The 16,590-nt window shown below is 40.1% G+C and overlaps 1 protein-coding gene across 2 annotated transcripts in view; it reads left to right on the plus strand.

The window, feature by feature from the left end:
• MAPKAP1 (MAPK associated protein 1) overlaps positions 1-16,590 on the plus strand; it is a 109,204-nt gene that overhangs the window by 30,846 nt on the left and 61,768 nt on the right. For both annotated transcript variants that reach the window (XM_068155721.1, XM_068155722.1), the window contains exon 5: positions 15,637-15,809. In XM_068155721.1, the coding sequence (XP_068011822.1) occupies positions 15,637-15,809 (173 nt within the window). The remainder of the gene's footprint in view (positions 1-15,636; positions 15,810-16,590) is intronic.

Consider the following 16,590-nt stretch of genomic DNA (forward strand, 5'->3'; position numbering starts at 1 on the left):
TCAGCACATCTTCCTATGTGTAACATCCAAGGAGTTCATGTGGCTGACTTAATGCCAAAGTACATCACCTGTGAGAACTTGTACATATTAGCAGCTTTTGAATGTGTTGATGAAGGTCACAGACAGGAGATATGGGAGCAATGTGAATTTGGGTGTTTGTTTAAATGCTTCACCCAACCCCAGCCTGTTCCTGTCAATTTTGTGTAGAGATTCTGACACTGTTGTGAACAGCAGAAGCATAATATTAGAGCTGACTTATATAATTATTTTTAATATATCTTCAGAATGATCACATTTCAGCAGCTCTAGTGGCCACCCAACTATTTTTAGGCACCTGTCATCCTTTGCTTGCAGACTTCAGCAGTTCAGGAACAGCCTGGGATGCAGTTCTCAATTCTGACTGGATAAGTTCAGAAGGTTGCACACAAGGTGTTCACTGGTGCATTGTGGCATTTCTGAGGGTAAAACACATTCTTGTACCAGAAATTTCAGTGTCCTGTGGGCTAGTTTAGCTTCAGTTTATGTCTGCTTTCCTTGCAAAGTGTTTGTTGAGGAGCTTTCCTCACTTCTCAACAAAGCAATGCTCCTGGGATGAATGCATCTTTGAGTCTGCCTATGTCACTGAGTTTTACTGGTTTTGCTGAGGAATTGAGTCCTTGGTGATGTGGCTGCATTATTTCTCTTATTACAGCAATGGTGGTCTGTTTTCACATTCCATGTGAATTAAGTTGGATAGTGATATAATTGGGTGTCCCTTTCTAGGGGCATTGGTTACTTGTATAAATTTTACATAGCGCTTTTTCTTTCCCTAAACCATTGCTGTTATTGCCTAGGTGTTCTTATTTTGGGGTTGGAGGTAAAGGAGAACTTGAAATTACTTTTAAATGAAAGTACTTGCTATTGTATTTATCTGTCTAGAGGCAATAAATCTGTTTCAGCAGATTAAATACTGACTTCTTTATAAAACCCTGTTTTCTCAAACCTCTTATCAGCAGCACTTGGCAGTAATCACACCTAAGGAAACTTATAATTTTCCTCAAGGAGGTGACACTGACAGAATTAAAAATGAAGGAGCCCCCTGAAAAGCCAGTTCATTACAAATTAACAGTGGTCCTAGCAAAGCAGTGGGCTAAGGCGTGTCAAATACTGATATGGATAAAGAAACCCAGCATTTTAAACTGTCAGAGCTCAGAGCATAGCTAGCCTTAGAACAAATTAATCACATATTGTCAACGCAAAGTTGCATCAAATTAACACATCGGATTCCAGCATATTAATGTGAGAATGCTTTCACCTGATTATTACTGCAAACCATTGCCACTCTCTGACTGCAAAGATATAATTAAATTGCTAAATAGAAAGTGCATATAATATCTCTGCATGCATTTAGGATGCATGAGCTGAAAAGATCACATCCTAGTAAGTGACAGTTTCTATTTGTAGGAAAACTTTACTTTTTTTTCCCTCTCTCTTATTTACTTGGGAGTACTAGAGTATGAAATTGGAAAAGTTGGTAATGTTGTTTGCACTCCATGCAACTTAGGTGAAATACAGGCTTAATTTAACTGATTTGCTGTGCTGCATGCGAGTACACAGTCAGCTTCTCCTCCGTACCTTGTGGGGGCAAGGAGAAGGGAAGCAGAGATATCATGGAGTTGTCAAAGAAGAATATAGAAAGTAGATGTTAGTACCTTACTAAAGACACTGTTATTTATCTGAGGGAGGTTGCTGGTCCATTTGTTTAAAGCTAATTTGCATTCAAAATATCTATTGGGATCAGACAGCTCTTCGGTTGGATACAAGTTGATTACACGTGCTGTGTGTGTTGATGTGTCTTTGCTTAGGAATCTGTTACTTGCAAAAATCTGTCTTGACATGGTATGTTTGTCATGAAGTGCTTGCTTCAGTTCAGCTACTGATGGACAGAAGGCAATGCTGTAGGAAAACCAAATGTGCTGTTTAATTATTCTAGTATACTTTAAGTAATAATTTAAAAGAAAAGCAATCAGCTCAGAGTTTCCAGCTGTTACCTTTCACCAGGTGATGAGCAATGCTTGTGCTTGTGCCCATTCTCTGGTCACCACATTCCTCTCTTGCCCATAGTTTTCCAATTCTTCACCCAGTCTTCTCATGTTAATGTCTTTTCCCTTCAGTTCCTCTATGAACCATTATCAAAAATACTGCATTGAAGCTTGTTTCTAAGTGCCATTTATAAAATGCTTTTCTCTTCAAAGGTCCTTTTACTTCAGCCATTTAAAAATGCTCCCCTCTAAAGAGGGTGTGAGCACTGGAGCAATTCTAAAGTTTGAGATGCATGAATAGAAGGTGAGTGTGCCATGATTATTAAGGATGGTTGTCAAACACTAAATTCTACCCTTAGCAAGGCAAAAAATTCCCGTGCTTGATGTATTGAAAGCAGTGTTGCAAGGCTGAGGAATAAGTTCTTCAGTAAAAGGGTGGTGAGACTGGAACAGGCTGCCCAGGAGGAGGTTGTGAATGCATCTTCCCTGGGTGTGTTCAAGGCCAGCTTGGATGATGCCTTGAGCAGCCAAGTCTGGTTGAGAATAAACATTTATTAGAATAAACCAAACCAGGTTGGAAGAGACCTTCAAGGTCATTGTGTCCAACCCATCAACCAATCCAACCCACCCAAACAGCTAACCCATGGCACCAAGCACCCCATCAAGTCTCCTCCTGAACACCTTCAATGACGGTGACTCCACCACCTCCCTGGGCAGCCCATTCCAATGGGCAATCACTCTTTCTGTATAGAACTTCTTCCTAACATCCAACCTGAGCCTCTCCTGGTGCAGCCTGAGACTGTATCCTCTTGTTCTGGTACTGGGTGCCTGGGAGAAGAGACCATCATCCGCCTGTCTACAACCTCCCTTCAGGTAGTTGTAGAGAGTGATAAGGTCACCCCTGAGTCTCCTCTTCTCCAGGCTAAGCAGCCCCAGCTCCCTCAGCCTCTCCTCATAGGGCTTGTGTTCCAAACCCCTCACCAACTTTGTTGCTCTCCTCTGGACTCGTTCCAGCAAGTCAACCTCCTTCCTAAACTGAGGGGCCCAGAACTGGACACAGTACTCGAGGTGTGGCCTAACCAGTGCAGTGTACAGGGGCAGAATGACCTCCCTGCTCCTGCTGGCCACACTGTTCCTGAGAGGTGTCCCTGCCCACAGCAGGGCGGTTGGAGTAGATGGTCTCTAAGGTCTCTTCCATCCTAAGCCATTCTGTGATCCAAACTCACTTTCTTAGCATGAAATCTTACTTTCTTTAAAAAAAAAAAAAAAGTGGGAAGGGAAGGCAAACAGCTGGTACAGTGAAACATATGGGAAAATTTTAATGAATGACCATTTTGGTGGTACGTTCAAATAAAAAGCATGTTTGAGGCCATGGTCATTTTAAAGCAAGCTTAATTAGACTTAAAGAATTTTAAAGTAGTTTTTATACCACACTTGCTAATCTTTTGGCTGGATCATATTGCATTTTATTCTTTCTAATTGATTTTTTTAGCAATTTATTAATGTCATTATCTTTCCCTTAATTACAAATCACACCAAATGAAAAATATATTCACAAGTTAAGGCTCTTAACGGCCAAAGAAATACGGATCTGTTTTATTAGCAAATGTTTTTAATGGCTGCTCTCTGCAGGAGGGTTGGATAGATACATTTAACAGGCATGTTTATTCTGAGGGAGGTGAGTTTTGGGGGGGTTATTTTTTAATTCCTCTTAGTACAGTATTTTAGGCTCTGCTTTGCTCTGACCTTTGTATTTGAAAAAGAATTTCCACAGAATCACCAAGGTTGGAAGAGACCTCAAAGATCAAGTCCAACCTGTCACCACAGACCTCATGACTAAGCCATGGCACAGAGTGCCACTTCCAATCCCCTCTTGAACACATAAAACATTGACACTAACTGCAGAGTAAGGACTCCTCTCTGAGTCTGTTCAAGTGCCATAGTGTCACTAACCAAAAAAAATTGTAGTTAAATATAAATGAGTGGGGATTGGTTTATTCTTGTTTCCAGTATGAATTTCAATTCTACTAAGTTTTTATTTATTTCTGCAAGATTTTAGTAACTATTCCCCACTCAGAGTTTGTAAAGGCTAATGGAAATCTGGATTTTTCCATGGAAGATTCCTTTATTTTTCTGTCTGAAACAAATAGGAGAAACAATAGTCTCAATAGTTTCATTTAAGATGAGGAAAATTGATTTATTAGCAAAAAGGTTTCTCAGCTCTCTGAATTTATTATACCTTAACTTGATATGTGTCTAAGACCTGAGGAAAAAAAAAAATGTTGAAAGCACGTCATGTCAAAAAGTGCTGTGAAGCCCTCTGTGTCTGGTACTTCAAAGTGGTGTGGGGTTTTGGGGTCTTTTTGCACAGTGTCATCTTCAGGAGAATAGGTTTTAATCCTGCATCGATTCGACTTGCTTGAATTAGCCCATCAGAGTCTTTTAAGGGAAAAGCTTCCTAAGGTTAAACTTTTTAATAGTCTTTTTAAAACTACCACTTGAATGGCATCTGGATGTTGAAGGTGTGAGGAGGAGATCACAGGTTGTTAGGCGTTGGAAGGGACCTCTGGAGATCGAGGCCAAACTCCCTGCCAGAGCAGGACCATAGAATCCAGCACAGGTCGCACAGGAATGCATTCAGATGGGTCTTGAAAGTCTCCAGAGAAGAAGACTCCAAAACCTTTCTGTGGAGACTGTTCCGGTGCTCTGTGACCCTCACAGTGAAGAAGTTCCTCCTCATGTTGGGGTGGAATCTCCTGTGCTGTAGTTTCTATCCATTACCCCTTATCCTGTCACAGGGTGCAACTGAGCAGAGCCTGTGTGTTAAACTGGTACATTGTGATGGGTGACAAAACCATAGTCCCAACACCAGCTCAGCTCTGGGGTAGAGATGTGAGCGGTCTTAATATTGTTAGCCCTGGACTTCTCCAAAGCCCCAGTATTGTGTTCGTCTGGAAATGCTGAATCAGGATCTCTACACACAGAATGCATTTGCTGCTGGTTTTTAGGTAATTGATTTTAATGGGTTTGGGCTTACAATGGCCTCAAGCCAGAGCCCAGTGTTTCTCTCGCACCCACTGTGTTCATGCCTTGGGTCACACACCACTGACTTTTTCAAGAGGCACTTTCAAAGACAAAGGTTGTGTTAGTGCTGAATCAAAGCAGTTACGAGTGGATGTGGAGATCTGCTCTGTATCCAGATAAATGTCAATGAAATTTCTGGAGGTAAGGGATAGTTAGCAAAGATATTTTAACTACACTGGAATTACTAGGTCAGTCTTCAGAAGAGTATCAGAATATTAGCTCTCCAGAAAAGTGGGAGTCCAGGTCTTAACTCAAAAGTCCATGAGTCATTTGTATTGTTTCAGAACCTATATTACATGCTATATAGAAGATGTTTGTAAAAGTAATTTTATGGGCACAATAATAAGGAAAACAGTACTTAATTAGAAAAATAATGCAGGATTTCAGAGCATATTTGTCTGTAATGTAAATATTACTTTCCAAAAGAAACAGTATAAAATTTTTCCCAGCCAGGCAATTCTTTTTGCAGCCTTACTGCTAGTAGAAACAGAGAAACAAGTCAGGCACAGAAAATCTGTTAGGTTGCTTCTGGTACAGCTAATGAGAACTTCAAATTTCTTGACAGGATAAATGCAAGGTCTGAACTCAGGTTGCAGGGGGGTTTATTATTTTCTTTTTTTTTAATTGCCTGGAAAGGGTAGAATTCTGTCTCAGCTCTTGTAATTCTTTATGCCATACACTAAGATAATTTTTCTCAGGGTTCCCCTCTGTGAAGGCCATGTGTCCCCACTGTGCTGCTCAGAGCCCCTTTGCTGCAGGACTGGCTGGACCTCACAGACCTGACCTGCTGCTGCTGCTCTGGTGAGGGGTGGCTGCAAGAGGAGCTCAGGAGTGTGTTCATGGCATTAAAGGCAGTTTGGCAGCCGGTCCTGGTGTTGCAGTATTGCCTGGTTCTTAAGCTCTGAAGACAAGGAAATGACTGAGACATCCCTCACTGTTCTGGGTTCTGTTCTTTTTGCAAGAGGAACAAATAGTTTTATTTAACAGAGCACTAAGTGATTTGTTCTGTTGTGAATCTATTTTTGCAGAACATAAGCTTTGACTGTATTGCTGGAAGTGTGATTGTCTGAATTCAGTTTGGTTAAGTGAATGCACTTCATTGACAAGTAACATAAGCAAGTCAAATCCTACATAATTTTCCCTTGTGCAATCCAGCCCCAGGATTGTTTATCCCAGATTATTTTCCCAAGGCTGCACTTCTTAATCCCATGGCTTTTTGCTTACAGTAACAAGGTCAGAGGAAGTAGTGTGCAGGTTGGCATCATGAGCAGCTCTAGTGTTCTGTCCAGCAGTTCACAGTCAGGGTGCTCCAGGCAGACCTGGGCACCTCATGGTGTGGGCACAGCAGATCGAATGTCGTCCTGGTGACCTGAGTGATGTCCCTGTCCAAGTGGGGTGTGGCCCATTCTTTGAGCACTGCTAAATAATCCAAGTATCTTCCCTGGACATAAAGGTGCTTTGGTTTAAGGGGCAAGTTTAGTGACAGAACTCACTTGGTAGAGGAGCTAAAGCCCTGCTCTTAACAAGCAGCCTGACTGCTACATCATTTTCGGTGTCTCTGATGGTTTTTAAATTGAGGGGGGAAAAGCTGTTGTGATAGTGTCACTAAACACTGCAGAACATATTTCCATATAAAAACCTTCCCAGATAGGAACTTCCAGTTAATAATAATTTGGAGAAAAACCTGTGGTAAAACTTGAACATATTAACTATTAAGAGTTTAATTTGAGCTCTGGGGGAAATGATCTATCTAGATAGGTACAGTAAAAATGATGAGATTTCAGGCAGGTTTTACAGATGATTTTCTCTTTCTTAAGAATAATTGAGTCATTTTAATGATAAGCCTTGCTTGGCTTCTTTGAACGGACTGCATGTAATTAGTTGTAGTTTCAACTTTGAAATGTTTTGACAGAAAATGTATCATTTAGCTCATAAATTCTTTTCCTAGCATCCGCCTTTAATATTTGTTCATTTTCTGGAACGCACGACTTCGCCACTGCAGGTCAAATCCCAGATACAGCCCTGTTTTCTTTGTTACCTCGATTGTTTCCTTCAGGACGGGAGAGAATAATTACACAGAACATCTTTTCCAAGCAGCTGGAGTCAAATTCCAGCTGAGTGCAGCACCTGTGAAGACGGTGACTGTGCCGCGGGCTGCGCGGTGCCGTGCCAGCCCGGGCTGCGCGGTGCCGAGGCACCGGATCCGGCGTGCGCAGGCACTCCTGCCCTTCTGTGAGCTTCAGATGGCAATAATGCCAGCGAATGCAAAGTGTCTGCTTTAGACTAATTAGAGGGATGATTTGTGAAACGCTGGCTATTTATTTAATTAATCACCAGCACAAAGCTATAAAACCCATATTTTAAAAATCCCTGTTAGTTTGCCATGTGGTTAATAGATTGTGGCACATTAAAAAGTGACACGGTGATGTATTAAAAATGTTCCACCTAAGGTTGGCTAATGTCCTCGAGGAACTTAAGCTGTCTGCTTTATGCAACAGAAGCATAGGATTAGAGGCTGATCTGTTCAAGGATTGAATATTTCTGAAAACATTTCTCTTTTGTACAGCATCTGTTCATTAAAATATATCGTGACGTATTTCCTAGCGCACAAATAATGTTTATGGCGTAGTTTTAATTATAAGTTTTTGTTGCATTTTGTTGCCACAAAGAATAACTTTACTCCTCAGTATCAAATTTGATGTTTATTACTAAGTAAAATATAAATAACTCTTCTAAAGTAGGCCATTCCTTCTCTTCGCTGCGTGGAAACTAAGGATACTTCTGTGTAATTGAATGCATTTCAGTTACAGCTGTAGCAATTGTGGTTTGATAAATCTGAATATGGGCTCTCATTCTTCAGCAGAACTATTGGAACTGGAGAGATAAGAGTTTAATATCCATGGTTAGCTCGTTGTTGGTGTGAAATCCACCCTCTGAGGAAAGGCAGCTCCAGCCCTGTGCTTGGCTTTACCAGTGCCGCTGTGACCATGCTGACCTAGCATGGGATGGGCTCTCACTCTAGCATAGTGTCATTTGAGTGCACAGGATTGAAGAGAGACTAGGTTCATTTGTCCTCAAACAGGGCTGCATGAAAGGGAAAGATGTCTGGGCTGTGGTGGGCAGCTCAGGCTTTCTCCATTCCAAATAAATATGTCAGGAAGAAGTAATACCAAGAAATCATATTCATAGTGCTTCAAGTAAAACCCTTTTTAAAGTCAGTTGTGTAAATGAATGTGTGTTAATATGATTGAAATATACTGTTACAAGAATTATATGTCTTATTCTTTGCTCAGAACTTACACAGTTTTATTAAGTGTGGGAGTGAATGCCAGGAAAGAGCAGGCAGTAATTTGGGACACTTGCCTATGTGGTTCTATATTGTAAATCATGGTTTTGAGGTGCATATAAAAATTTGCTCAGGTGGAAGCGCGGAAGGAAACTGTCCAGCTCTGGAGGTTATGTTTCTCAGCTGTGTGTTGTATAATTAACTGGTACATTAGGAGGGGGGCTGGAATAAAACATGAGTATGTTAATGCAGCCTGGAGCTGATGTTGTAGTGATCATTGCAATGCAGATAACGCATTTCTCATAACCGCTGCTGCCGACTGGAGCCTTTGAAACATCTGGACCTTTAATTGAAAAATAGTGTGGTGCTGTACAGAGCAGGCACGCTAAGTGAAGTCAACAATTTAGAATAAAAAATAATAGTGTGTTATTTACCTCGTAGTTAAATATTCATACTTTGTTATGCTTTGTATAACAGGAAATTACTGGGTTAAATTTTTATGAATAGTGACAGTGTGAATGAGATAAATTAAGTATTTAACAATGTTAATGGAATTTTACATTGTGATCTGCTAACTCTGCAGCACAAGCAGGGATGATAGAAAGGAGAAGGAGCAACTTCGAAGCTTTCACTGGAAGCTGTGAGGTCTGGTAGGTGTGTCAAAGGTAGCCCGGTCACCTGCTGCCGGTGTCCAGTCTGCTGTCCCAGTGGCCTCACTGGTGGTATTTTCTGTAAATGACTTAAGAATAACCAAAGTAATCATACAACTCTAGTAATGAAAAATAGCAGCACTAGATTAATCACCTGAGGAGAAAGTAAGAATGATCGTTATTTCACAGCAGGCTGTAGTGCAGTGCATCAGAGAGAAAAAAGAGTAGAAGTACTCTGGATTTTCATAGGAACACTAAGACTTGGTGCTACACCTCTGAATATTGATACAGCATGCAAATGAACAGGCATTTTCTCCAGATCTGTTATATTACTGTGCAAATAAAACCAACTCTGATGTAAATACTTACCATTCGTGTTATGTTAGATGCTGTTCTGCTCACCACACCAAAGTCTAGCTGCAGCTACGTGTTTCTCTGCTGGGTACTGCAGGTCTAAGATGCTGAGGCTGATGAAAAGTGTTCCTCATCCTGCTTTGCTGCCAGTGTGTTTACTCTGACCCATACACCAGCATTGTCACTGTATTGCACTACAGTATGAGGGTTTCTGCCACATGCTGCTTGAAAACTGTTAAGATCTTTTGTCATTTAAACTTAAAACCAGTTTAGCTCTTTTATGACCCTTGTTTTTCTACTTAGCCCCTCAAAAGCTGTTTGGCTTATGAGTGAAAAGCTGTTTCACTTAGGAGTGAATGAGTGGTTTAGTCCCACTTATTTGGGATGAAGAAATAATTGCTTTCCATTTTTCTCCATTTTTTTCTTAAGTCAGGAGCTGAGAAAATGATGCTTTTCGATGGTTGTCTTAGAAGCATACAGTCTTCAGTATTACCATAAACATCTGTGCTCTAATCTGTTAGAACTTTGGTTTGTGATGTAAATGCTGAGTAAATATATTTCTATTTTTTCCCCTTCATTTATTTTCTGTATATTGTTTAAATGCATATGTGAGTAAGTTATGTTTGGGAGGTGACTGCTGGACCGCATAGTGTATTACATACCCTGTCACCCAAAGCAAAAAACATTTCACTGAGTGTAAAAGTGAGAAGACATTTTGCATTTGGCAAAGGGTAGGCATTTGTTTCCATTTTGTGTAACGTTTAGCATTGTTTGCTAGGAGGTGAGTCAATGACTTGAATTAATTATAATTACTGAAGAGACATATACTGATTGAGCAAATAAAGTAGTAAGCTCATTCGTGCCAAGGCCATCTAATTAAATGCTAACTTTGGGTAAGCTAGATGTGCATGAAAGATTAATTTTAAGAGGTTTTTATGACTCCCACTAAATAATGATTCAGTGAAATCTTTGCATTATATCATTAGAGCATCTAATCTTAAAGTGATATAACATTTAGTCACAGAACTCTATTGTACAGGAAGCTGCAGTAAATTATTGTTGTTGAGAATTAATCACTTTTTCTCTAAGAAATGTTTATGGACTTTGTTTTAATTTTCTGCTGCGGTGTGCAGCGAAGCAAATCACGAGTGAGAAGGATACAGCTTACACATTTTTCTCTGTGACTATTTCATTAGCTCCCCATGATGCAGGTACTTCAGAACTGTGTTTAGGTGTAAGTTGTCCTTGGGGTGGACAGCCTGTACCAAACTTTCTATATTATGTAGAAGGCTGTTAGTGGACACACAATAATCCATTCAAGGTAAACATCATCTGGCATTGGAGGGAGGTATATATTTTCTCATGGACTTTGATTAAAAGTTGATTTTAAATCTTTCAAAGACTTCTTGTGTTGAAAGAATTGATAGAGTTGAAATATGCTGCTTTGCTTCTATTAAAGAATTCTTTAATTTTAACATCACATTAATATTTAAGGCAGATTAATTTAATTAATGAAGATTGAATAACGTTACAGATAGTTCCAAAATTGCCTGTAGCCAGTGAAGATCATTCTCCATGCAGTTTTCCTGTTGTAGTTGTAGCAACCAGTATTTATGTAATTAAGCACCACAGCTTGCAAATACAGTCCTAGAAGATGTATGAAAATTCGTCATTTGAGTTGTCTGTTATGTCCTTCACGCATGCTCTGGTGTCTAGAACTACCAGCAACAGATGCATGTGCTGGTGGTACTACTTATGTTCTTGTAATTAGTCCAACTACTGTTACTATATATCACCAAATACTACTGTACTTTTTTGTGGCTGTCTTATTTTAGACAGCATGAGAATCATGGATTCACTGGAGCCAGTAGTCTTAAATACCAAGTTACTCTTTCAGAAGACGTTAGTTTATTAATGGGAGTTACTTTCCTAAGCTTATTATCAGAGCACAAATATAAATTGATCCGCTTCATTCAAACTATGAGAAATAGCAGAAAGTTTGTGAGTCCAGCAGGCTGTACTTTTCAACAATGTCAAGTAACAGACATCATTTTGTGTAGTTCTTGAATAGCAGCAGCAAAGAGTGGCTGTAGTGTGCCAAAGAACTACGATGTGCCAACCACCAAGAATTCTGACAGCGACAGAAAAAACAACCCAGAAATACAAAGAAGTGATGTGTTTATGTGCACACCACATTAACAATAATTGGGGAAATGAAGTAATATCCCAGGTTTTTTGCCTCTTGAAGCCTGTGCATGCTGCACAGTGCCATGTCTCCTCCAATGAATTGCAGATGGTGAAACATCATCTTTGCTTTGAGTGAGATGGAAATGCTATAAAACAGCAAACAGAAATCTTCAGAAGATCAGGCTGCAGGATAGCATTAGGTACCCTTAAGAGAATCTACTAATAAAGATGCTAAAAAATTTTTCTGTGATTTATTGTATGTTTTCTGTCTATCCAGTTACTCCTCACTTCCTTAAAGGGTTGGTGGAATGTGACGTTTCTTAACAATAAAAAGCTTAATGGAATCAGATTTGTGATTTCCTAGAAAATTAACGAGATATTTCGTCAATTTTATTCCAGACTTCATTTGTCAGAATATGCAGTGTCCAGTGACAAGCTAAAAGAATTTTTTGACAAATTAACTATGCCACAGGTGACAGATCAGGAAAATGTTAATTTAACAGCTCCTTTATGCTTCCCAGATTTATTGGAGGCTATTAGGGAAACTCCAAATGGTAAGGCCCCTGGCCCTGAATAGATTTTCCATTGAATTTTATACAGGGTCTATTAATAAAGTTTGATGCTGCCTTTTTGAATATAGGTAACTGTACTTTATCTTCTGGGTCTCCTCAGCATTTACAGTTGGAATACCTTTTTTAGTTGGGAGGGAAAAAAAAGTAATTATGATTCCAGTAGTGTCTGTAATCTGGTTCTGAGTGATTCATCCTAAAGAAAGGACTACAGGCACCATATAAAACCCACCAGTTAGTACTACTTAAATCCAGTATGGCTTGGTCCTTGACTCTTAGCCACTGAGGCTAATAATTGGGTCCCTTTCACTCAGTCCCACCACCTACAAATCCTTACCTAATGAGCTTTGCACAGGTAAGTAATTGAGCTCTGTGGGACTTCCTGCACAATTAGTATTTTGCAGGACCAGGCTAAGGGTATGGATTTGTTCCATCCAGTGGACAGGTACCTGATGGTTTGGGTGTCTAAAGCTGGTTCAGAAGAAATACCAGTTTGTAATAAAACAGTGAAGATCTCCTCCAGATCCTTTTGCCTTGGTGATTGATCCATCTGAGCCTTGGCCCATGCCTTTATAGGCCATACTAATGGTTCCATTTAACATGAAAATGAATGTTCTCAGTACTAATAGAAAGTCTGATTGGCTTCCAAATCTCCGTTTTCAGTCTCTCTAATATTTTATGGAAATTCATTGTACAGCACTTTTGATTAAGAAAAATATTTTGCTCACTTTTAAAATGATAATTGTGATACTTTTGAGCCATTTCCCTGTCCTGCTGCTGTTGGCATTGCTCCCCTTGCTCCAAGAACCGTTGTGATCTGAACTTGTGTCAGAATTACCCCTGCTTTGAGTCGTCTGTCATGCTGATGTTCATGCTGAGTGTTTGTGAGTTAGGGAACAAGGATATCAGTAACAGAGGGAGTTTGGACAAGCAAGATGGCAAAAGTAGGCTGGAGGAGATGGAGCAGATTTAGAGATGGGGAAGGACGAAAGAAAATTTGATTTTAAAATCAGCAAACACAAAGCAACAGCACTCAGTAGGGCATGCAAGAAGACAGAGGAGCACTGTGAAAGGGAGACCACGGGAAGTTACCACCTTATTTGTGATAGCTGTAAAATCAGAGTCCCTGGAATGTGTTTATTTTGTAACTACATGTGTCTATTGCATTATGAGCTCATAAAACAGTCTGTACATGTAGTAGTGGCTAATGGAATAATCTGGTCTTTTTGGTTATTAGTTACAGTTCTTGGCTCGCTTCTCTGCATTCTCTGGTTCTATGCTGTGTACATCAGTTGTAACCTTGGCATCAACTCTCACATCTGGCTGTCCATTTTTCTTGGATTTTCCATTATCAGGGCTAAGCATTACTTAGGATTCTGCCATTCTTGCATTTAAATATGTGTCCTACTTAAAACAGCCTGCTCTCATAAATCCCCCTCTCTACAGACAGGCAGGAGGGAAAGTAACACCAAAAAAAACCCTCTGGGTTGAGATACAGAGATCAATGAGATTATAAGATGCACATCTCCCTTAGCCTATGTGCAGAAATGTGTAACAAAATGCAGAAGCAGCAGCAGAAGCCAGTAACCTATTCCCAGCCTGCAGCCAGCCCAGCAGCCTGCCAATAACCAGCACAACAGCAGCACAGCTCTAAGCCGTTCCCCTGAGGTGATGCTCAGCACCTCAGCGAGCACATACTGGAGCCCAGCAATGGGCCTGAGAAATAACTACATTTACATTTGTAAAGGGTAAGAGCCCTGGTCCCTAGTCCTGGCTGCTGTCCCCAGTTATGACCACAGTGTCAACGATGCTCACAGCCTCAAGTACATTCATACATCTCCTGGTTAGTGTTTGCACCTGAGCGAAGATAAGGATGGACTGTGAGACTGGGGATTCCTTACTGGATACAGGCTTCATTCTCCTTAAGAGTGATTCCTGTAAGTATGAAAGGAAGATGAGAAAGCAAATAAAAACCCTTTCTCTTCTAGCAGTTGTAGTTCATTAGTTGTGCTAATGATTTCCTTGGTGAGGTGAGGTCATGGTTGTGGGTAGCATGTCAGAGGGGCCCAGGCACACAAGCTCACCCAAAGGCTTTGTTAAGGCTTAGCCAAACAAGGTGAAGGAATGTCTCTTACAAACCTGACATTTCCTTGTAAATTAGTAAAACCATTTTTTTTCTTCCCATAAGTACATGGGAAGAGGAGGCATCCATACTTTAAAAATGTTTCCTTCAAAAACAAATTGCCTTGCATTTGGATGGATTTAAATAATACTTTTAGCATGAATAACTTTAATCTTGAAATTCCTGTTCTTTCTCTAATTTATAATCACACTGAAGGATCAAATGGTTTTTAACAATATATTGAAATTAGCACATGGCATATAACTCCCTGGTTTATACTCTCATTACAGATTTATAGTGGTGAATCCTTTTATTCTGTTACTTAGAATTCCAAGTGATTAATTCAGGTACTCCTTTCTTCTCTTAAGGCCCATATATGTATAGAGGTAGATGGGGATCAGGATCTACAGTCTTTGGTCTGTCAGAAAGATTTCTGGGTTTAAAATGCAGTCCTATCCACAATAGATCAAGGTGGTTTTTTTCACTTATAATGCAACCTTTATAGATCTCCATGTTGCTGTGTGTTTTGTGGTTTGTTTAATTGTTCATCTCCACAGTGCCAAACAGGTTTATGTTTTTAATAAAGTAAGTTCCAATAAACCCCAGTATTAGTTAATCCTTCTTGGTTATCTTCAAATAGTTCAATGGCCCAGTGGTATGTGTGATGTCCTTCTTTTGGCAAACCAGGGTCAAGCCTAAGGTTTATTTTTAAAGGTCATCTTAACCTCTATATATGATTGATGTTCCTTTTTGCCACAGTTCTGTACTTAGGATGTGTTACCTGGCTGAGCAGCCTGTGGTGCCTGGCTGGTTGGGGCTTAAGCTCTGAGCTTGCAGTTGCTGTCTCTGAAATGCTGGCATCTATAACATTCAAGTTCAGGTCTCACTGTTTTATGGGTAGAGTGCTGCCAGCTGTGCTGGGCTCTTCTTCTTCCTCATTTCTGTGGGAATATGCTGGTCAGGCTCCAACTTCCCCATTTATGTAGAAACAAGGATAGTGCCAGTATTAAGTGCTGATGGGGAAATGGTTTTGAAGTTTTAGATAGCTTTGCCAGTTTTCTCGTCCTCCTCATCCCACCTTTTTTTTTCTGGCTGGAGTGGGTTTTTTTGGTCCTGCAGGAGCGTGGGATCTTACAGTGAAGTTCAGACCTGTGAAATCATTGCCAAATATTCCTTACCGTTTTTACAGATACATTAAACAGCAGTGAAAGAACAGGAATTTAAAGAGTCAAGCTTCTTCCAGTCTTCAGTTGTAGCAGTGTATTTTAAGCGTTCTGCTGAAAGGAATTCCACCCACCCCAGGTTTTTGTCTTAGCTCTGTCATTTCTCTAATACATTCTAATGAAATATATTTTCTTGACAGGGTCATGTTGGTACAACGGCAACCAAAAAAATTGATGTCTACCTCCCACTGCACACAAGCCAAGACAAACTACAGCCCATGACCGTTGTGACGATAGCAAATGCCAAGGTGCATGACCTGATTGGACTAATATGCTGGCAATATACAAGTGAGGGACGGGAACCAAAACTGAAGTAATGTTCTTTCTTTACTACCTCTTGATCTCTAATTTTCTCCCCCTGCAGCCTTTTTTGCATAATGAAGTGGATTTCCATGCCAGTGTTTTTGTAGTTAAATCTTAGAGAGACCACCCACACATGTATCAGTGTTTGCCTTTGGAGCAGTACATGTGCATCCACGTCCATTCCTCCTTCAATTAAAGTACTGGGTACTGTATAATGATAAGCACATAAAACCATGGATCTGTAAATTAATCTTCACTTCAAAATGCTCTGTGTAAAAATAATATAAATCTTACCTCCTTTGGTGTCATGGGGATGCTTTTTATTTTATGTCCCATCTATTTTTTGGTAGTGTTCTTCATAGCTACTATCATAAGGATAGTAAAATCCATAAGTAAAATCCAGAACTCATCTGTAACTCCCTTTGTTGTTTGTTTTGAGGGACAGTGCTTAGGCCTTGACTCTGTTCTGGCTGCACAGTGCCAGTTCTTCCTGCAGGTCCATGGAGAGAGGAGCCACTGTACTGGGTGACAGTGTGCCCTGGAAGTCTTGTTGTTTCTGTTCTCCTGAAACCGTAGGTTAGATTTTAGCCATAGTAAGTGTGCCTGAAAAGAAAAGTCTGAATTCTCTCCTAGAACTTCAGCGTTATCACTTTCTGCTGTCATTTGCTGACATGGCTTCAATTCATTATACACATGTGGTTTTCTAAGAGCTGACAGATAAAGAGGCTAAAGGTGTTTTTCTCTCCAGGTTATCATCCTGGAGATATCACTAAATTAAAGATATGCAAATA

This window comes from Melanerpes formicivorus, unplaced genomic scaffold, assembly GCF_026170545.1.
Source record: "Melanerpes formicivorus ecotype bairdi unplaced genomic scaffold, bMelFor1.0.p_v2 SCAF_33, whole genome shotgun sequence".
Lineage (NCBI taxonomy): Eukaryota > Metazoa > Chordata > Aves > Piciformes > Picidae > Melanerpes > Melanerpes formicivorus.